General features: G+C 38.6%; 1 protein-coding gene across 1 annotated transcript; it reads left to right on the forward strand.

Annotated features, from left to right (window-relative positions):
• Positions 1–893: 893 nt before the first annotated feature.
• Positions 894–23165, forward strand: LOC311118790 (phosphatidylinositol 4,5-bisphosphate 3-kinase catalytic subunit alpha isoform-like; the record flags this gene model as incomplete). The annotated part of the gene is made up of 5 exons (XM_084193571.1): positions 894–993; positions 12825–12896; positions 13300–13406; positions 19728–19849; positions 23087–23165. Coding segments are annotated over 5 exons (480 nt in total), but the record flags the coding sequence as incomplete, so codon positions are not given.
• Between the last annotated feature and the right edge of the window lie 1674 nt (positions 23166–24839).

Consider the following 24839-nt stretch of genomic DNA (forward strand, 5'->3'; position numbering starts at 1 on the left):
GCTCATACAGCTACTTAATAAGCACCGTAGCTCATATAGATACTTAATAAGCACCGTAGCTCATATAGATACTTAGTAAGCACCGTAGCTCATATAGCTACTTAATAAGCACCGTAGCTCATATAGATACATTATAAGCACCGTAGCTCATATAGATACTTAATAAGCACCGTAGCTCATATAGATACTTAATAAGCACCATAGCTCATATAGATACATTATAAGCACCGTAGCTCATATAGATACTTAATAAGCACCGTAGCTCATATAGATACTTAATAAGCACCGTAGCTCATATAGATACATTATAAGCACCGTAGCTCATATAGATACATTATAAGCACCGTAGCTCATACAGCTATGTTATTATACACACTGTAGCTACTTCATTGACTCAACTTTGTGCTTGGTGCGGGGATTCCTGAACTGTAGTGCTATTGGCTTTATATTCCACTAATATCTGCTTTATAGTGCTCTAATATTGGCTTCATAGTCCACTAATATTGGCTTCATAGTCCACTAATATTGGCTTCATTGTCCACTAATATTGGCTTTATAGTGCACTAATATTGGCTTCATAGTCCACTAATATTGGCTTCATAGTCCACTAATATTGGCTTCATAGTCCACTAATATTGGCTTTATAGTGCACTAATATTGGCTTCATAGTGCACTAATATTGGCTTCATAGTGCACTAATATTGGCTTCATAGTGCACTAATATTGGCTTCATAGTCCACTACTTCTGACCAGAGCACTATTAATGACCTCTCTCTCTCTCTCTCTCTCTCTCTCTCTCTCTCTCTCTCTCTCTCTCTCTCTCTCTCTCCCTCTCTGTCTCTCTGTCTCTCTGTCTCTCTGTCTCTCTGTCTCTCTGTCTCTCTCTCTCTCAGGTCAGAGATGCACAATAAGACTGTGTCCAGGAGGTTTGGTCTGCTGTTGGAAGCCTTCTGTAGAGCCTGTGGGATGTACCTCAAACACCTCAACAGACAGGTGAAGATTACATTTGTATATTGTTGTTGTTATTATTATTATTCCAGGTGGAGGTGATGGATTACCTGGTGAACCTCATAGACACACTGAAACATTATTATTATTATTATTATTATTATTATTATTATTATTATTATTATTATTATTATTATTATTATTCCAGGTGGAGGCGATGGATTACCTGGTGAACCTCATAGACACACTGAAACATTATTATTATTATTATTATTATTCCAGGTGGAGGCGATGGATTACCTGGTGAACCTCATAGACACACTGAAACATTATTATTATTATTATTATTATTATTCCAGGTGGAGGTGATGGATTACCTGGTGAACCTCATAGACACACTGAAACATTATTATTATTATTATTATTATTATTATTATTATTATTATTCCAGGTGGAGGTGATGGATTACCTGGTGAACCTCATAGACACACTGAAACATTATTATTATTATTATTATTATTATTATTATTATTATTATTCCAGGTGGAGGTGATGGATTACCTGGTGAACCTCATAGACACACTGAAACATTATTATTATTATTATTATTATTATTATTATTATTATTCCAGGTGGAGGTGATGGATTACCTGGTGGACCTCATAGACACACTGAAACATTATTATTATTATTATTATTATTATTATTATTATTATTATTATTATTATTATTATTATTATTCCAGGTGGAGGCGATGGATTACCTGGTGAACCTCATAGACACACTTAAACATTATTATTATTATTATTCCAGGTGGAGGTGATGGATTACCTGGTGAACCTCATAGACACACTGAAACATTATTATTATTATTATTATTATTATTATTATTATTATTATTATTATTATTCCAGGTGGAGGTGATGGATTACCTGGTGAACCTCATAGACACACTGAAACATTATTATTATTATTATTATTATTATTATTATTATTATTATTCCAGGTGGAGGTGATGGATTACCTGGTGAACCTCATAGACACACTGAAACATTATTATTATTATTATTATTATTATTATTATTCCAGGTGGAGGTGATGGATTACCTGGTGAACCTCATAGACACACTGAAACATTATTATTATTATTATTATTATTATTATTATTATTATTATTATTATTATTATTATTATTATTCCAGGTGGAGGTGATGGATTACCTGGTGAACCTCAGACACACTGAAACATTATTATTATTATTATTATTATTATTATTATTATTATTCCAGGTGGAGGTGATGGATTACCTGGTGAACCTCATAGACACACTGAAACATTATTATTATTATTATTATTATTATTATTATTATTATTATTATTATTATTATTATTCCAGGTGGAGGTGATGGATTACCTGGTGAACCTCATAGACACACTGAAACATTATTATTATTATTATTATTATTATTATTATTATTATTATTATTATTATTATTCCAGGTGGAGGTGATGGATTACCTGGTGAACCTCATAGACACACTGAAACATTATTATTATTATTATTATTATTATTATTATTATTATTATTATTATTATTATTATTATTCCAGGTGGAGGTGATGGATTACCTGGTGAACCTCATAGACACACTGAAACATTATTATTATTATTATTATTATTATTATTATTATTATTCCAGGTGGAGGTGATGGATTACCTGGTGAACCTCATAGACACACTGAAACATTATTATTATTATTATTATTATTATTATTATTATTATTATTCCAGGTGGAGGCGATGGATTACCTGGTGAACCTCATAGACACACTGAAACATTATTATTATTATTATTATTATTCCAGGTGGAGGCGATGGATTACCTGGTGAACCTCATAGACACACTGAAACATTATTATTATTATTATTCCAGGTGGAGGTGATGGATTACCTGGTGAACCTCATAGACACACTGAAACATTATTATTATTATTATTATTATTATTATTATTATTATTATTATTCCAGGTGGAGGTGATGGATTACCTGGTGAACCTCATAGACACACTGAAACATTATTATTATTATTATTATTATTATTATTATTATTATTATTATTCCAGGTGGAGGTGATGGATTACCTGGTGAACCTCATAGACACACTGAAACATTATTATTATTATTATTATTATTATTATTATTATTCCAGGTGGAGGTGATGGATTACCTGGTGAACCTCATAGACACACTGAAACATTATTATTATTATTATTATTATTATTATTATTATTATTATTATTATTATTATTATTATTCCAGGTGGAGGCGATGGATTACCTGGTGAACCTCATAGACACACTGAAACATTATTATTATTATTATTCCAGGTGGAGGTGATGGATTACCTGGTGAACCTCATAGACACACTGAAACATTATTATTATTATTATTATTATTATTATTATTATTATTATTATTATTATTATTATTATTATTCCAGGTGGAGGTGATGGATTACCTGGTGAACCTCATGGACACACTGAAACATTATTATTATTATTATTATTATTATTATTATTATTATTCCAGGTGGAGGTGATGGATTACCTGGTGAACCTCATAGACACACTGAAACATTATTATTATTATTATTATTATTATTATTATTATTATTCCAGGTGGAGGTGATGGATTACCTGGTGAACCTCATAGACACACTGAAACATTATTATTATTATTATTATTATTATTATTATTATTATTATTATTATTATTATTATTATTATTATTCCAGGTGGAGGTGATGGATTACCTGGTGAACCTCAGACACACTGAAACATTATTATTATTATTATTATTATTATTATTATTATTCCAGGTGGAGGTGATGGATTACCTGGTGAACCTCATAGACACACTGAAACATTATTATTATTATTATTATTATTATTATTATTATTATTATTATTATTCCAGGTGGAGGTGATGGATTACCTGGTGAACCTCATAGACACACTGAAACATTATTATTATTATTATTATTATTATTATTATTATTATTATTATTATTCCAGGTGGAGGTGATGGATTACCTGGTGAACCTCATAGACACACTGAAACATTATTATTATTATTATTATTATTATTATTATTATTCCAGGTGGAGGTGATGGATTACCTGGTGAACCTCATAGACACACTGAAACATTATTATTATTATTATTATTATTATTATTATTATTATTATTATTATTATTATTATTATTATTCCAGGTGGAGGTGATGGATTACCTGGTGAACCTCATAGACACACTGAAACATTATTATTATTATTATTATTCCAGGTGGAGGTGATGGATTACCTGGTGAACCTCATAGACACACTGAAACATTATTATTATTATTATTATTATTATTATTATTATTATTATTATTATTATTCCAGGTGGAGGTGATGGATTACCTGGTGAACCTCATAGACACACTGAAACATTATTATTATTATTATTATTATTATTATTATTATTATTATTCCAGGTGGAGGTGATGGATTACCTGGTGAACCTCATAGACACACTGAAACATAATTTTTATTATTATTATTATTATTATTATTATTCCAGGTGGAGGTGATGGATTACCTGGTGAACCTCATAGACACACTGAAACATTATTATTATTATTATTATTATTATTATTATTATTATTATTATTATTATTCCAGGTGGAGGTGATGGATTACCTGGTGAACCTCATAGACACACTGAAACATTATTATTATTATTATTATTATTATTATTATTATTATTATTATTATTATTATTATTCCAGGTGGAGGTGATGGATTACCTGGTGAACCTCATAGACACACTGAAACATTATTATTATTATTATTATTATTATTATTATTATTATTATTATTATTATTATTATTATTATTATTATTCCAGGTGGAGGCGATGGATTACCTGGTGAACCTCATAGACACACTGAAACATTATTATTATTATTATTCCAGGTGGAGGTGATGGATTACCTGGTGAACCTCATAGACACACTGAAACATTATTATTATTATTATTATTATTATTATTATTATTATTATTATTATTCCAGGTGGAGATGCTGGATTACCTGGTGAACCTCATAGACACACTGAAACATTATTATTATTATTATTATTATTATTATTATTATTATTATTATTATTATTATTCCAGGTGGAGGTGATGGATTACCTGGTGAACCTCATAGACACACTGAAACATTATTATTATTATTATTATTATTATTCCAGGTGGAGGTGATGGATTACCTGGTGAACCTCAGACACACTGAAACATTATTATTATTATTATTATTATTATTATTATTATTCCAGGTGGAGGTGATGGATTACCTGGTGAACCTCATAGACACACTGAAACATTATTATTATTATTATTATTATTATTATTATTCCAGGTGGAGGTGATGGATTACCTGGTGAACCTCATAGACACACTGAAACATTATTATTATTATTATTATTATTATTATTATTATTATTATTATTATTATTCCAGGTGGAGGCGATGGATTACCTGGTGAACCTCATAGACACACTGAAACATTATTATTATTATTATTCCAGGTGGAGGTGATGGATTACCTGGTGAACCTCATAGACACACTGAAACATTATTATTATTATTATTATTATTATTATTATTATTATTATTATTATTCCAGGTGGAGGTGATGGATTACCTGGTGAACCTCATAGACACACTGAAACATTATTATTATTATTATTATTATTATTATTATTATTATTATTATTATTATTCCAGGTGGAGGTGATGGATTACCTGGTGAACTTCATAGACACACTGAAACATTATTATTATTATTATTATTATTATTCCAGGTGGAGGTGATGGATTACCTGGTGAACCTCAGACACACTGAAACATTATTATTATTATTATTATTATTATTATTATTATTATTATTCCAGGTGGAGGTGATGGATTACCTGGTGAACCTCATAGACACACTGAAACATTATTATTATTATTATTATTATTATTATTATTCCAGGTGGAGGTGATGGATTACCTGGTGAACCTCATAGACACACTGAAACATTATTATTATTATTATTATTATTATTATTCCAGGTGGAGGTGATGGATTACCTGGTGAACCTCAGACACACTGAAACATTATTATTATTATTATTATTATTATTATTATTATTATTATTATTATTATTATTCCAGGTGGAGGCGATGGATAAACTGGTGAACCTCATAGACACACTGAAACATTATTATTATTATTATTATTATTATTATTATTATTATTATTATTATTATTATTATTCCAGGTGGAGGCGATGGATAAACTGGTGAACCTCATAGACACACTGAAACATTATTATTATTATTATTATTATTATTATTATTATTATTATTATTCCAGGTGGAGGCGATGGATTACCTGGTGAACCTCATAGACACACTGAAACATTATTATTATTATTCCAGGTGGAGGTGATGGATTACCTGGTGAACCTCATAGACACACTGAAACATTATTATTATTATTATTATTATTATTATTATTATTATTATTCCAGGTGGAGGCGATGGATAAACTGGTGAACCTCATAGACACACTGAAACATTATTATTATTATTATTATTATTATTATTATTATTATTATTATTATTCCAGGTGGAGGCGATGGATAAACTGGTGAACCTCATAGACACACTGAAACATTATTATTATTATTATTATTATTATTATTATTATTATTATTATTATTTCAGGTGGAGGCGATGGATTACCTGGTGAACCTCATAGACACACTGAAACATTATTATTATTATTATTATTATTATTATTATTATTCCAGGTGGAGGCGATGGATTACCTGGTGAACCTCATAGACACACTGAAACATTATTATTATTATTATTATTATTATTATTCCAGGTGGAGGTGATGGATTACCTGGTGAACCTCATAGACACACTGAAACATTATTATTATTATTATTATTATTATTATTATTATTATTATTATTATTATTCCAGGTGGAGGCGATGGATTACCTGGTGAACCTCATAGACACACTGAAACATTATTATTATTATTATTATTATTATTATTATTATTATTATTATTATTATTCCAGGTGGAGGTGATGGATTACCTGGTGAACCTCAGACACACTGAAACATTATTATTATTATTATTATTATTATTATTATTATTATTATTATTATTCCAGGTGGAGGTGATGGATTACCTGGTGAACCTCATAGACACACTGAAACATTATTATTATTATTATTATTATTATTATTATTATTCCAGGTGGAGGTGATGGATTACCTGGTGAACCTCATAGACACACTGAAACATTATTATTATTATTATTATTATTATTATTATTCCAGGTGGAGGTGATGGATTACCTGGTGAACCTCATAGACACACTGAAACATTATTATTATTATTATTAATATTTTTCCAGGTGGAGGTGATGGATTACCTGGTGAACCTCATAGACACACTGAAACATTATTATTATTATTATTATTATTATTATTATTATTATTATTATTATTATTATTATTATTATTATTCCAGGTGGAGGTGATGGATTACCTGGTGAACCTCATAGACACACTGAAACATTATTATTATTATTATTATTATTATTATTATTATTATTATTCCAGGTGGAGGTGATGGATTACCTGGTGAACCTCATAGACACACTGAAACATTATTATTATTATTATTATTATTATTATTATTATTATTATTATTATTATTCCAGGTGGAGGTGATGGATTACCTGGTGAACCTCATAGACACACTGAAACATTATTATTATTATTATTATTATTATTATTATTCCAGGTGGAGGTGATGGATTACCTGGTGAACCTCATAGACACACTGAAACATAATTTTTATTATTATTATTATTATTATTATTATTCCAGGTGGAGGTGATGGATTACCTGGTGAACCTCATAGACACACTGAAACATTATTATTATTATTATTATTATTATTATTATTATTATTATTATTATTATTATTATTCCAGGTGGAGGTGATGGATTACCTGGTGAACCTCATAGACACACTGAAACATTATTATTATTATTATTATTATTATTATTATTATTATTATTATTATTATTATTCCAGGTGGAGGTGATGGATTACCTGGTGAACCTCATAGACACACTGAAACATTATTATTATTATTATTATTATTATTATTATTATTATTATTCCAGGTGGAGGCGATGGATTACCTGGTGAACCTCATAGACACACTGAAACATTATTATTATTATTATTCCAGGTGGAGGTGATGGATTACCTGGTGAACCTCATAGACACACTGAAACATTATTATTATTATTATTATTATTATTATTATTATTATTATTATTATTCCAGGTGGAGATGCTGGATTACCTGGTGAACCTCATAGACACACTGAAACATTATTATTATTATTATTATTATTATTATTATTATTATTATTATTATTATTCCAGGTGGAGGTGATGGATTACCTGGTGAACCTCATAGACACACTGAAACATTATTATTATTATTATTATTATTATTCCAGGTGGAGGTGATGGATTACCTGGTGAACCTCAGACACACTGAAACATTATTATTATTATTATTATTATTATTATTATTATTCCAGGTGGAGGTGATGGATTACCTGGTGAACCTCATAGACACACTGAAACATTATTATTATTATTATTATTATTATTATTATTATTATTCCAGGTGGAGGTGATGGATTACCTGGTGAACCTCATAGACACACTGAAACATAATTTTTATTATTATTATTATTATTATTATTATTCCAGGTGGAGGTGATGGATTACCTGGTGAACCTCATAGACACACTGAAACATTATTATTATTATTATTATTATTATTATTATTATTATTATTATTATTATTCCAGGTGGAGGTGATGGATTACCTGGTGAACCTCATAGACACACTGAAACATTATTATTATTATTATTATTATTATTATTATTATTATTATTATTATTATTATTCCAGGTGGAGGTGATGGATTACCTGGTGAACCTCATAGACACACTGAAACATTATTATTATTATTATTATTATTATTATTATTATTATTATTATTATTATTATTCCAGGTGGAGGCGATGGATTACCTGGTGAACCTCATAGACACACTGAAACATTATTATTATTATTATTCCAGGTGGAGGTGATGGATTACCTGGTGAACCTCATAGACACACTGAAACATTATTATTATTATTATTATTATTATTATTATTATTATTATTCCAGGTGGAGATGCTGGATTACCTGGTGAACCTCATAGACACACTGAAACATTATTATTATTATTATTATTATTATTATTATTATTATTATTATTATTATTCCAGGTGGAGGTGATGGATTACCTGGTGAACCTCATAGACACACTGAAACATTATTATTATTATTATTATTATTATTCCAGGTGGAGGTGATGGATTACCTGGTGAACCTCAGACACACTGAAACATTATTATTATTATTATTATTATTATTATTATTATTCCAGGTGGAGGTGATGGATTACCTGGTGAACCTCATAGACACACTGAAACATTATTATTATTATTATTATTATTATTATTATTATTCCAGGTGGAGGTGATGGATTACCTGGTGAACCTCATAGACACACTGAAACATTATTATTATTATTATTATTATTATTATTATTATTATTCCAGGTGGAGGTGATGGAATACCTGGTGAACCTCAGACACACTGAAACATTATTATTATTATTATTATTATTATTATTATTATTATTATTATTATTACAGGTGGAGGTGATGGATTACCTGGTGAACCTCATAGACACACTGAAACATTATTATTATTATTATTATTATTATTATTATTATTCCAGGTGGAGGTGATGGATTACCTGGTGAACCTCATAGACACACTGAAACATTATTATTATTATTATTATTATTATTATTATTATTATTATTATTCCAGGTGGAGGCGATGGATTACCTGGTGAACCTCATAGACACACTGAAACATTATTATTATTATTATTCCAGGTGGAGGTGATGGATTACCTGGTGAACCTCATAGACACACTGAAACATTATTATTATTATTATTATTATTATTATTATTATTATTATTATTATTATTATTATTATTCCAGGTGGAGGTGATGGATTACCTGGTGAACCTCATAGACACACTGAAACATTATTATTATTATTATTATTATTATTATTATTATTATTATTATTATTCCAGGTGGAGGTGATGGATTACCTGGTGAACCTCATAGACACACTGAAACATTATTATTATTATTATTATTATTATTATTATTCCAGGTGGAGGTGATGGATTACCTGGTGAACCTCATAGACACACTGAAACATTATTATTATTATTATTATTATTATTCCAGGTGGAGGTGATGGATTACCTGGTGAACCTCAGACACACTGAAACATTATTATTATTATTATTATTATTATTATTATTATTATTATTATTATTATTCCAGGTGGAGGCGATGGATAAACTGGTGAACCTCATAGACACACTGAAACATTATTATTATTATTATTATTATTATTATTATTATTATTATTATTATTATTATTATTATTCCAGGTGGAGGCGATGGATAAACTGGTGAACCTCATAGACACACTGAAACATTATTATTATTATTATTATTATTATTATTATTATTATTATTCCAGGTGGAGGCGATGGATTACCTGGTGAACCTCATAGACACACTGAAACATTATTATTATTATTCCAGGTGGAGGTGATGGATTACCTGGTGAACCTCATAGACACACTGAAACATTATTATTATTATTATTATTATTATTATTATTATTCCAGGTGGAGGCGATGGATAAACTGGTGAACCTCATAGACACACTGAAACATTATTATTATTATTATTATTATTATTATTATTATTATTATTATTCCAGGTGGAGGCGATGGATAAACTGGTGAACCTCATAGACACACTGAAACATTATTATTATTATTATTATTATTATTATTATTATTATTATTATTTCAGGTGGAGGCGATGGATTACCTGGTGAACCTCATAGACACACTGAAACATTATTATTATTATTATTATTATTATTATTATTATTCCAGGTGGAGGCGATGGATTACCTGGTGAACCTCATAGACACACTGAAACATTATTATTATTATTATTATTATTATTATTCCAGGTGGAGGTGATGGATTACCTGGTGAACCTCATAGACACACTGAAACATTATTATTATTATTATTATTATTATTATTATTATTATTATTATTATTCCAGGTGGAGGCGATGGATTACCTGGTGAACCTCATAGACACACTGAAACATTATTATTATTATTATTATTATTATTATTATTATTATTATTATTATTATTATTATTATTATTATTCCAGGTGGAGGTGATGGATTACCTGGTGAACCTCAGACACACTGAAACATTATTATTATTATTATTATTATTATTATTATTATTATTATTATTATTATTATTATTATTATTCCAGGTGGAGGTGATGGATTACCTGGTGAACCTCATAGACACACTGAAACATTATTATTATTATTATTATTATTATTATTATTATTCCAGGTGGAGGTGATGGATTACCTGGTGAACCTCATAGACACACTGAAACATTATTATTATTATTATTATTATTATTATTATTATTCCAGGTGGAGGTGATGGATTACCTGGTGAACCTCATAGACACACTGAAACATTATTATTATTATTATTAATATTTTTCCAGGTGGAGGTGATGGATTACCTGGTGAACCTCATAGACACACTGAAACATTATTATTATTATTATTATTATTATTATTATTATTATTATTATTATTATTATTATTCCAGGTGGAGGTGATGGATTACCTGGTGAACCTCATAGACACACTGAAACATTATTATTATTATTATTATTATTATTATTATTATTATTATTATTATTATTATTATTATTATTCCAGGTGGAGGTGATGGATTACCTGGTGAACCTCATAGACACACTGAAACATTATTATTATTATTATTATTATTATTATTATTATTATTCCAGGTGGAGGTGATGGATTACCTGGTGAACCTCATAGACACACTGAAACATTATTATTATTATTATTATTATTATTATTATTATTATTATTATTATTATTATTATTCCAGGTGGAGGTGATGGATTACCTGGTGAACCTCATAGACACACTGAAACATTATTATTATTATTATTATTATTATTATTATTATTATTATTCCAGGTGGAGGTGATGGATTACCTGGTGAACCTCATAGACACACTGAAACATTATTATTATTATTATTATTATTATTATTATTATTCCAGGTGGAGGCGATGGATTACCTGGTGAACCTCATAGACACACTGAAACATTATTATTATTATTATTATTATTATTATTATTATTATTATTATTATTATTATTCCAGGTGGAGGTGATGGATTACCTGGTGAACCTCATAGACACACTGAAACATTATTATTATTATTATTATTATTATTATTATTCCAGGTGGAGGTGATGGATTACCTGGTGAACCTCATAGACACACTGAAACATTATTATTATTATTATTATTATTATTATTATTATTATTATTATTATTATTATTATTATTCCAGGTGGAGGTGATGGATTACCTGGTGAACCTCATAGACACACTGAAACATTATTATTATTATTATTATTCCAGGTGGAGGCGATGGATAAACTGGTGAACCTAACAGACACACTGAAACAGGAGAAGAAAGATGAGACACAGAAGGTAACACACACACACACACTAAGGATTTACATACACACACTATGCATACACACATGCTACTGGTTTACATACACATATACTTTACTTTATGTCCTTATTGATGGGATAGTGTTATGGTGGTGTGATTGGTTGATGTGTCTAAACCTGCATGTTGATTGGTTGATGTGTCTAACCCTGCACGTTGATTGGTTGAAGTGTCTAACCCTACATGTTGATTGGTTGAAGTGTCTAACCCTGCATGTTGATTGGTTGATGTGTCTAACCTTGCATGTTGATTGGTTGATGTGTTTAACCCTGCATGTTGATTGGTTGATGTGTCTAACCCTGCATGTTGATTGGTTGATGTGTCTAACCCTGCATGTTGATTGGTTGATTGTATCTTAACCTTTTGATTGGTTGTCAGACCCAGATGAAGTTCCTGGTGGAACACATGTCGAGGCCGGACTACATGGAGGCTCTGCAAGGCTTCGTCTCTCCACTGAACCCTGTTCACCAACTAGGAAACCTCAGGTAGACACACCCTGTTCACCAACTAGGAAACCTCAGGTAGACACACCCTGTTAACCAGCTAGGAAACCTCAGGTAGACACACCCTGTTCACCAACTAGGAAACCTCAGGTAGACACACCCTGTTAACCAACTAGGAAACCTCAGGTAGACACACCCACAGACACATACACAGTCCATGCTATTCGGGGTCCTTGGGACGTCCCTACCCCCATTGAAGTTGAAATGTACAATTGTTAGGGTGGAGTAGGAGATAGGGTTAGGGTTAGGGTGGCGCAGGAGAGAGGGTTAGGGTTAGGGTGGCGCAGGAGAGAGGGTTAGGGTTAGGGTGGAGTAGGAGAGAGGGTTAGGGTTAGGGGGGAGCAGGGGAGAGGGTTAGGGTTAGGGTGCAGCAGGGAAGAGGGTTAGGGTGGAGCAGGGGAGAGGGTTAGGGTGGAGCAGGAGAGAGGGTTAGGGTGGAGCAGGGGAGAGGGTTAGGGTTAGGGTGGAGCAGGGGAGACGGTTAGCAGTCGAGAGGGTTAGGGTGGAGCAAGAGAGAGGGTTAGGGTGGAGCTGGAGAGGGTTAGGGTGGAGCAGGAGAGGGGGTTAGGGTTAGGGTGGAGTAGGGGAGAGGGTTAGGGTTAGGGTGGCGCAGGAGAGAGGGTTAGGGTTAGGGTGGCGCAGGAGAGAGGGTTAGGGTTAGGGTGGCGCAGGAGAGAGGGTTAGGGTTAGGGTGGAGTAGGAGAGAGGGTTAGGGTTAGGGTGGAGCAGGGGAGAGGGTTAGGGTGCAGCAGGGAAGAGGGTTAGGGTGGAGCAGGGGAGAGGGTTAGGGTGGAGCAGGAGAGAGGGTTAGGGTGGAGCAGGGGAGAGGGTTAGGGTTAGGGTGGAGCAGGGGAGAGGGTTAGGGTGGAGCAGTCAAGAGGGTTAGGGTGGAGCAAGAGAGAGGGTTAGGGTGGAGCTGGAGCTGGAGAGGGTTAGGGTGGAGCAGGAGAGGGGGTTAGGGTTAGGGTGGAGTAGGGGAGAGGGTTAGGGTTAGGGTGGAAAGGAGAGAGGGTTAGAGTTAGGGTGGAGCAGTGGAGAGGGTTAGGGTGGAGCAGGCATGAGGGTTAGGATTAGGGTGGAGCAGGAGAGAGGGTTAGGGTTAGGGTGCAGCAGGGGAGAGGGTTAGGGTGGAATAGGTGGGGAGGGTTAGGGTGGAGCAGGGGAGAGGGTTAGGGTGGAGCAGCAGAGAGGGTTAGGGTGGAGCAGGGGAGGGGGTTAGGGTGGAGCAGGAGTGAGGGTTAGGGTTAGGGTTGAGCAGGAGAGAGGGTTTGGGTTAGGGTGGAGCAGGGAGGGGGTTAGGGTGGAGCAGGCCAGAGGGTTAGGATTAGGGTGGAACAGGTGAGAGGGTTAGGGTGGAGCAGGAGAGAGGGTAAGGGTGGAGCAGGGGGGAGAGGGGTAGGGTTAGGGTGGAGCAGGAGAGAGGGTTAGGGTGGAGAAGGCGAGGGGGTTAGGGTTAGGGTGGAGTAGGAGAGAGGGTTAGGGTGGAGCAGGGTGGAGGGTTAGGGTTAGGGTAGAGCAGGAGAGGGGGTTAGGGTGGAGCAGGCCAGAGGGTTAGGATTAGGGTGGAGCAGGGGAGAGGGTCAGGGTGGAGCAGGGGAGAGGGTTAGGGTGGAGCAGGAGAGAGGGTTAGGGTGGAGCAGGGGAGAGGGTTAGGGTTAGGGTGGAGCAGGGGAGACGGTTAGGGTGGAGCAGTCGAGAGGGTTAGGGTGGAGCAAGAAAGAGGGTTAGGGTGGAGCTGGAGCTGGAGAGGGTTAGGGTGGAGCAGGAGAGGGGGTTAGGGTTAGGGTGGAGTAGGGGAGAGGGTTAGGGTTAGGGTGGCGCAGGAGAGAGGGTTAGGGTTAGGGTGGCGCAGGAGAGAGGGTTAGGGTTAGGGTGGAGTAGGAGAGAGGGTTAGAGTTAGGGTGGAGCAGGGGAGAGGGTTAGGGTGCAGCAGGGAAGAGGGTTAGGGTGGAGCAGGGGAGAGGGTTAGGGTGGAGCAGGAGAGAGGGTTAGGGTGGAGCAGGGGAGAGGGTTAGGGTGGAGCAGTCAAGAGGGTTAGGGTGGAGCAAGAGAGAGGGTTAGGGTTAGGGTGGAGCTGGAGCTGGAGAGGGTTAGGGTGGAGCAGGAGAGGGGGTTAGGGTTAGGGTGGAGTAGGGGAGAGGGTTAGGGTTAGGGTGGAAAGGAGAGAGGGTTAGAGTTAGGGTGGAGCAGGGGAGAGGGTTAGGGTGGAGCAGGCATGAGGGTTAGGATTAGGGTGGAGCAGGAGAGAGGGTTAGGGTGCAGCAGGGGAGAGGGTTAGGGTGGAGCAGGAGAGAGGGTTAGGGTGGAGCAGGGGAGAGGGTTAGGGTGGAGCAGCAGAGAGGGTTAGGGTGGAGCAGGGGAGGGGGTTAGGGTGGAGCAGGAGTGAGGGTTAGGGTTAGGGTTGAGCAGGATAGAGGGTTTGGGTTAGGGTGGAGCAGGGAGGGGGTTAGGGTGGAGCAGGCCAGAGGGTTAGGATTAGGGTGGAACAGGTGAGAGGGTTAGGGTGGAGCAGGAGAGAGGGTAAGGGTGGAGCAGGGGGGAGAGGGGTAGGGTTAGGGTGGAGCAGGAGAGAGGGATAGGGTGGAGCAGGCGAGGGGGTTAGGGTTAGGGTGGAGTAGGAGAGAGGGTTAGGGTGGAGCAGGGTGGAGGGTTAGGGTTAGGGTGGAGCAGGAGAGGGGGTTAGGGTGGAGCAGGCCAGAGGGTTAGGATTAGGGTGGAGCAGGGGAGAGGGTCAGGGTGGAGCAGGCGAGAGGGTTAGGGTGGAGCAGGGGGGAGAGGGTTAGGGTGGAGCAGGAGAGAGGGATAGGGTGGAGCAGGAGAGAGGGTTAGGATTAGGGTGGAGCAGGGGAGAGGGTTAGGGTTAGGGTGGAGCAGGAGAGAGGGTTAGGGTTAGGTTGGAGTAGGAGAGAGGGTTAGGGTTAGGGTGGAGCAGGGGAGAGGGTTAGGGTTAGGGTGGAGCAGGAGAGAGGGTTAGGGTTAGGGTGGAGCAGGGGTTAGGGTGGAGTAGGGGAGAGGGTTAGGGTGGAGCAGGAGAGAGGGTTAGGGTTAGGGTGCAGCAGGAGAGAGGGTTAGGGTGGAGAGGAGAGAGGGTTAGGGTGCAGCAGGAGAGAGGGTTAGGGTGGAGCAGGAGAGAGGGTTAGGGTGGAGAGGAGAGAGGGTTAGGGTGGAGCAGGAGAGAGGGTTAGGGTGGAGAGGAGAGAGGGTTAGGGTTAGGGTGGAGAGGAGAGAGGGTTAGGGTGGAGAGGAGAGGAGAGAGGGTTAGGGTGGAGAGGAGAGAGGGTTAGGGTGCAGCAGGAGAGAGGGTTAGGGTGGAGCAGGAGAGAGGGTTAGGGTGGAGAGGAGAGAGGGTTAGGGTGGAGCAGGAGAGAGGGTTAGGGTGGAGAGGAGAGAGGGTTAGGTGAAGCAGGAGAGAGGGTTAGGGTGGAGCAGGAGAGAGGGTTAGGGTGGAGCAGGAGAGAGGGTTAGGGTGGAGAGGAGAGAGGGTTAGGTGAAGCAGGAGAGAGGCACAACTACATTGTAAACTTGCCCACCAACTAAGTCTGGTACTATTGAATGGAGCCAGCTCTCAGCCGACAGACAGCAGCCCTGACCAGAGCAGCCGTCGCATTAGAGCGGTGGTGCTAGTGTGACGCAACGGAGGAGACGACGGAGAGCGAGAGAGAGCAATCAGAGCGGGGCGGTTTCATCCATTACTGAGGCTCCAAGACCTCAATGGAAGAGAGGGAAAAAACATAACATTTTGACTGAATATGAAGGGTTTCTCGTTGGTAAAGACCCTTTTGCGAAGTGCTTGGACAATACCCGCTCCAGCCAATATGAGTGCGGGAATTCCTACAAATACTGTCCGGGGGCAATGCAGACGAAGGACTGTGTTGCACGGCTAAGTACAGGCGTGTGTCCGAATAGTACAGTCAGTGCTAAGAGCGCAGCTTGCTGCTTCCACGTCGAAAATCTAGCGGGTTGAAACTTCTGCAGTTTCGACCGAAAAGGGATTGTCAGCCCAGACAGAGAGCTGTAGAGAAGGGATTGTCAGCCCAGACAGAGAGCTGTAGAGAAGGGGTTCTCAGCGCCGAGCAGTTGAGTTCACAAGCTATTCCAGCAGTTCTCGAAAGACTGGAAGCCCGAGCTACCTGCTCTGACAGACGAAGGTTTGCGGCTCTCATAAATTGCCGTTAGCAATATGGAACGGGACAAGGCGATCCACATTGACCATGTTCAGTGAAATATAATATATGGAAATATCCCCGGAAAGCCATCAGCTATGTGTTGCAAGCCATAAAATGAACTAAAGCTTCGGCGAGTGTCGAATTATAATGCTGGCCGAAGAGTACACTTGGCAGAGGTGGTTCCACGCGCTCAGGCCTTTTTTGAGCAGCTGAGGAGGGGAGATGGAGCATTTATTTTTCACGTCCTGCTGGTAAAACTCAGTCACAGCATTGGGACAATGAACTTTATTTAATCAAGACTACGCAATCCTGTTATTATCGCTTCCATCGTCTGCCTCATAACAGCAGCAGGGCCGGAGCCATGATCAACGCAGCAATACATCCTTCATCCATTTGTGAATAAATCAAGTTGATTACTTTGAAATGAACATGTGTGTTATTTGGTCATTGGTTATGTTCACAGAGAAGGGTGCTGGCCTGGGATGTGAGAGTAGGTGTGGAGGCCTGGTGTTCTGGGATTCCCGAATGGGGTGGAGCGTATAGTGGGGACTTAGTCTATGAGCAGAAAAGTGATCAGGTTACCAAATGCACAGAGCCTGTTTCAGGTTACCAGGTGCACAGAGCGTGTTTGTGGTTCCTGACAGCGGGTCTATAGAGGTCTTAGTGGCCAGGAAATGGGTGCTTAAGTGCGGGTGCCCCGGTTCGCCTGGTGGCCCCAGGGAGAAGGCCCATGTGTGCGAGTGACACTGGGGTGCCTCAGGTGGGGGAGAGGTCAGCAGGTGATTGGGGGCCTGGAGGTCTGATAGGCCCCGGAGAGAAGGCCCATATGAGTGAGTGCTCGTTTGGACATAGTCTCTGGTGCAAAAGCTGGACTTTTTCAGCAGAGCTCTCTCATTGATTTGTATTGCGTTCCCATGTGCCTGTGGTTAAAAATGGTGTAAGACAACCAGTGGTGTCCCCCCCTCCCTGAGTCTCCCTCAACCAGGCCATGGACCCCCAGCCCGCCCCTGAGGGTCCAGGTCCAACAGACAGGTACCGGCGCGATTTCAGAAACCTGGTTTTCGACAACTAGAGAACCAAGGCGGAGACTCCCAGGGAATGTCAGGTTATGTTACCCGTGTGCAGATATTAGGAAACAGACTATTTTGAGGGTGCTGGGTCCTTCACACGCCCGGTTCTCACCCCATGAAGACAGCCATCACTTCGGCGACCTCCAGGTTGGTCTCTTAGCACCGGGGACGGTCTGGTGCAGTGGGTGTCCATTTTGGGCTGGGTATCCCAGCTCGGGCCCAGGCGGCCATTTGGGATCCAGGTCAAGGGATCAAAATACTTTGCCAGCTGGAGCGAGCACTCTACCTGTTGACCCAGCGAGCCATATGACCAGTGGAGGTTAGAGCAGTGAGGGATCATGTCTTCCTGAACTGTGATCTCTCTCTCCCCCAGGTTAGAGCAGTGAGGGATCATGTCTTCCTGAACTGTATTCTCTCCCTCCCCCAGGTTAGAGCAGTGAGGGATCATGTCTTCCTGAACTGTATTCTCTCCCTCCCCCAGGTTAGAGCAGTGAGGGATCATGTCTTCCTGAACTGTATTCTCTCCCTCCCCAGGTTAGAGCAGTGTAGGATCATGTCTTCCTGAACTGTATTCTCTCCCTCCCCCAGGTTAGAGCAGTGAGGGATCATGTCTTCCTGAACTGTATTCTCTCCCTCCCCAGGTTAGAGCAGTGTAGGATCATGTCTTCCTGAACTGTATTCTCTCCCTCCCCAGGTTAGAGCAGTGAGGGATCATGTCTTCCTGAACTGTGTTCTCTCCCTCCCCAGGTTAGAGCCGGGAGGGATCATGTCTTCCTGAACTGTATTCTCTCCCTCCCCAGGTTAGAGCAGTGAGGGATCATGTCTTCCTGAACTGTGATCTCTCCCTCCAACAGGTTAGAGCAGTGAGGGATCATGTCTTCCTGAACTGTGTTCTCTCCCTCCCCAGGTTAGAGCCGGGAGGGATCATGTCTTCCTGAACTGTATTCTCTCCCTCCCCAGGTTAGAGCAGTGAGGGATCATGTCTTCCTGAACTGTGTTCTCTCCCTCCCCAGGTTAGAGCCGGGAGGGATCATGTCTTCCTGAACTGTATTCTCTCCCTCCCCCAGGTTAGAGCAGTGTAGGATCATGTCTTCAGCGAAGCGTCCTCTCTGGCTGAACTGGGATAACCCTGACATCATGAGTGAACTACTGTTTACTAACAACGAGGTCATCTTCAAGAACGGAGATGGTGAGGGGGGAGGGAGGGGTATAGGGTGTTTGTGTGTGTATTTCGGGAAGTGTGTATATGTTTATGTAATTGTATTATTGATATCAGAACTTTGACACTCCCTAAAACATCCTCTGAACTGTGTTTGACATTCCCTAAAACATCCTCTGAACAGTGTTTGACACTCCCTAAAACATCCTCTGAACTGTGTTTGACACTCCCTAAAACATCCTCTGAACTGTGTTTGACACTCTCTAAAACATCCTCTGAACTGTGTTTGACATTCCCTAAAACATCCTCTGAACTGTGTTTGACACTCCCTAAAAAATCCTCTGAACTGTGTTTGACACTCCCTAAAACATCCTCTGAACTGTGTTTGACATTCCCTAAAACATCCTCTGAACTGTGTTTGACATTCTCTAAAACATCCTCTGAACTGTGTTTGACACTCCCTAAAACATCCTCTGAACGGTGTTTGACACTCCCTAAAACATCCTCTGAACTGTGTTTGACACTCTCTAAAACATCCTCTGAACTGTGTTTGACATTCCCTAAAACATCCTCTGAACTGTGTTTGACACTCCCTAAAACATCCTCTGAACTGTGTTTGACACTCCCTAAAACATCCTCTGAACTGTGTTTGACATTCCCTAAAACATCCTCTGAACTGTGTTTGACATTCTCTAAAACATCCTCTGAACTGTGTTTGACACTCCCTAAAACATCCTCTGAACGGTGTTTGACACTCCCTAAAACATCCTCTGAACTGTGTTTGACACTCCCTAAAACATCCTCTGAACTGTGTTTGACACTCCCTAAAACATCCTCTGAACTGTATTTGACACTCCCTAAAACATCCTCTGAACAGTGTTTGACACTCCCTAAAACATCCTCTGAACTGTGTTTGACACTCCCTAAAACATCCTCTGAACTGTATTTGACACTCCCTAAAACATCCTCTGAACAGTGTTTGACACTCCCTAAAACATCCTCTGAACTGTGTTTGACACTCCCTAAAACATCCTCTGAACTGTGTTTGACACTCCCTAAAACATCCTCTGAACTGTATTTGACACTCCCTAAAACATCCTCTGAACAGTGTTTGACACTCCCTAAAACATCCTCTGAACTGTGTTTGACACTCTCTAAAACATCCTCTGAACTGTGTTTGACACTCCCTAAAACATCCTCTGAACTGTGTTTGACACTCCCTAAAACATCCTCTGTACTGTGTTTGACACTCCCTAAAACATCCTCTGAACTGTGTTTGACACTCCCTAAAACATCCTCTGAACTGTGTTTCACACTCCCTAAAACATCCTCTGAACTGTGTTTGACATTCTCTAAAACATCCTCTGAACTGTGTTTGACACTCCCTAAAACATCCTCTGAACTGTGTTTGACACTCCCTAAAACATCCTCTGAACAGTGTTTGACACTCCCTAAAACATCCTCTGAACTGTGTTTGACACTCCCTAAAACATCCTCTGAACTGTGTTTGACACTCCCTAAAACATCCTCTGAACAGTGTTTGACACACTCTAAAACATCCTCTGAACTGTGTTTGACATTCCCTAAAACATCCTCTGAACTGTGTTTGACACTCCCTAAAACATCCTCTGAACTGTGTTTGACATTCTCTAAAACATCCTCTGAACTGTGTTTGACACTCCCTAAAACATCCTCTGAACTGTGTTTGACACTCCCTAAAACATCCTCTGAACTGTATTTGACACTCCCTAAAACATCCTCTGAACTGTATTTGACACTCCCTAAAACATCCTCTGAACAGTGTTTGACACTCCCTAAAACATCCTCTGAACTGTGTTTGACACTCTCTAAAACATCCTCTGAACTGTGTTTGACACTCCCTAAAACATCCTCTGAACTGTGTTTGACACTCCCTAAAACATCCTCTGAACTGTTTGACATTCCCTAAAACATCCTCTGAACTGTGTTTGACACTCCCTAAAACATCCTCTGAACTGTGTTTGACACTCCCTAAAAACATCCTCTGAACTGTGTTTGACACTCCCTAAAACATCCTCTGAACTGTGTTTGACATTCTCTAAAACATCCTCTGAACTGTGTTTGACACTCCCTAAAACATCCTCTGAACTGTGTTTGACACTCCCTAAAACATCCTCTGAACAGTGTTTGACACACTCTAAAACATCCTCTGAACTGTGTTTGACATTCCCTAAAACATCCTCTGAACTGTGTTTGACACTCCCTAAAACATCCTCTGAACTGTGTTTGACATTCCCTAAAACATCCTCTGAACTGTGTTTGACACTCCCTAAAACATCCTCTGAACTGTGTTTGACATTCCCTAAAACATCCTCTGAACTGTGTTTGACACTCCCTAAAACATCCTCTGAACTGTGTTTGACATTCTCTAAAACATCCTCTGAACTGTGTTTGACACTCCCTAAAACATCCTCTGAACTGTGTTTGACACTCCCTAAAACATCCTCTGAACTGTATTTGACACTCCCTAAAACATCCTCTGAACTGTGTTTGACACTCCCTAAAACATCCTCTGAACTGTTTGACATTCCCTAAAACATCCTCTGAACTGTGTTTGACACTCCCTAAAACATCCTCTGAACTGTGTTTGACATTCCCTAAAACATCCTCTGAACTGTGTTTGACACTCCCTAAAACATCCTCTGAACTGTGTTTGACACTCCCTAAAACATCCTCTGAACTGTGTTTGACACTCCCTAAAACATCCTCTGAACTGTATTTGACACTCCCTAAAACATCCTCTGAACTGTGTTTGACACTCCCTAAAACATCCTCTGAACTGTGTTTGACACTCCCTAAAACATCCTCTGAACTGTGTTTGACACTCCCTAAAACATCCTCTGAACTGTGTTTGACACTCCCTAAAACATCCTCTGAACTGTGTTTGACACTCCCTAAAACATCCTCTGAACTGTGTTTGACACTCCCTAAAACATCCTCTGAACTGTGTTTGACACTCCCTAAAACATCCTCTGAACTGTGTTTGACATTCCCTAAAACATCCTCTGAACTGTATTTGACACTCCCTAAAACATCCTCTGAACTGTGTTTGACACTCCCTAAAACATCCTCTGAACTGTGTTTGACACTCCCTAAAACATCCTCTGAACTGTGTTTGACACTCCCTAAAACATCCTCTGAACTGTGTTTGACACTCCCTAAAACATCCTCTGAACTGTGTTTGACACTCCCTAAAACATCCTCTGAACTGTGTTTGTGTGCGTGTAGATCTTCGTCAGGACATGCTGACTCTGCAGATTATTAAGATCATGGAGAATATCTGGCAGAACCAGGGACTGGACCTAAGGTAAGAACACACCCACATGTACAGTAAGGGAAAAAAGTATTTGATCCCCTGCTGGTAGGTTTATTTGAACAGTGAGAGACAGAATAACAACAACAAAATCCAGATAAACGCATGTCAAAAATGTTATGAATGTATTTGCATTTTAATGAGGGAAATAAGTATTTGACCCCTCTGCAAAACATGACTTAGTACTTGGTGGCAAAACCCTTGTTGGCAATCACAGAGGTCAGACGTTTCTTGTAGTTGGCCACCAGGTTTGCACACATCTCAGGAGGGATTTTGTCCCACTCCTCTTTGCAGATCTTCTCCAAGTCATTAAGGTTTCGAGGCTGACATTTGGCAACTCGAACCTTCAGCTCCCTCCACAGATTTTCTATGGGATTAAGGTCTGGAGACTGGCTAGGCCACTCCAGGACCTTAATGTGCTTCTTCTTGAGCCACTCCTTTGTTGCCTTGGCTGTGTGTTTTGGGTCATTGTCATGCTGGAATACCAATCCACTACCTATTTTCAATGCCCTGGCTGAGGGAAGGAGGTTCTCACCCAAGATTTGACGGTACATGGCCCCGTCCATCGACCCTTTGATGCGGTGAAGTTGTCCCACCCCCAAAGCATAATGTTTCCACCTCCATGTTTGACGGTGGGGATGGTGTTCTTGGGGTCATAGGCAGCATTCCTCCTCCTCCAAACACGGCGAGTTGAGTTGATGCCAAAGAGCTCGATTTTGGTCTCATCTGATCACAACACTTTCACCCAGTTCTCCTCTGAATCATTCAGATGTTCATTGGCAAACTTCAGACGGGCCTGTATATGTGCTTTCTTGAGCAGGGGGACCTTGCGGGCGCTGCAGGATTTCAGTCCTTCACGGCGTAGTGTGTTACCAATTGTTTTCTTGGTGACTATGGTCCCAGCTGCCTTGAGATCATAGACAAGATCCTCCCGTGTAGTTCTGGGCTGATTCCTCACCGTTCTCATGATCATTGCAACTCCACGAGGTGAGACCTTGCATGGAGCCCCAGGCAGAGGGAGATTGACAGTTCTTTTGTGTTTCTTCCATTTGCAAATAATCGCACCAACTGTTGTCACCTTCTCACCAAGCTGCTTGGCGATGGTCTTGTAGCCCATTCCAGCCTTGTGTAGGTCTACAATCTTGTCCCTGACATCCTTGGAGAGCTCTTTGGTCTTGGCCATGGTGGAGAGTTTGGAATCTGATTGATTGATTGCTTCTGTGGACAGGTGTCTTTTATACAGGTAACAAGCTGAGATTAGGAGCACTCCCTTTAAGAGTTACCTGTATAAAATACACCTGGGAGCCAGAAATCTTTCTGATTGAGAGGGGGTCAAATACTTATTTCCCTCATTAAAATGCAAATCAATTTATAAAAAATGTTACATGCGTTTTTCTGGATTTTTTTGTTGTTATTCTGTCTCACTGTTCAAATAAACCTACCATTAACATTATAGACTGATCATTTCTTTGTCAGTGGGCAAACGTACAAAATCAGCAGGGGATCAAATACTTTTTTCCCTCACTGTATATATATATATATATATTTGTGAGAAAAAAAAACATAAGGGGGATTGGAAGTGATGCAGACAATTACATTGATGGAAGTTACAATCTCTCTGCAATATTAATCTGATCTACCCCCTCAAAAAAAATAAAAAAAGAAGAA

Source organism: Coregonus lavaretus, assembly GCF_964263955.1.
Source record: "Coregonus lavaretus genome assembly, contig: HAP1_SCAFFOLD_3659, whole genome shotgun sequence".
NCBI lineage: Eukaryota > Metazoa > Chordata > Actinopteri > Salmoniformes > Salmonidae > Coregonus > Coregonus lavaretus.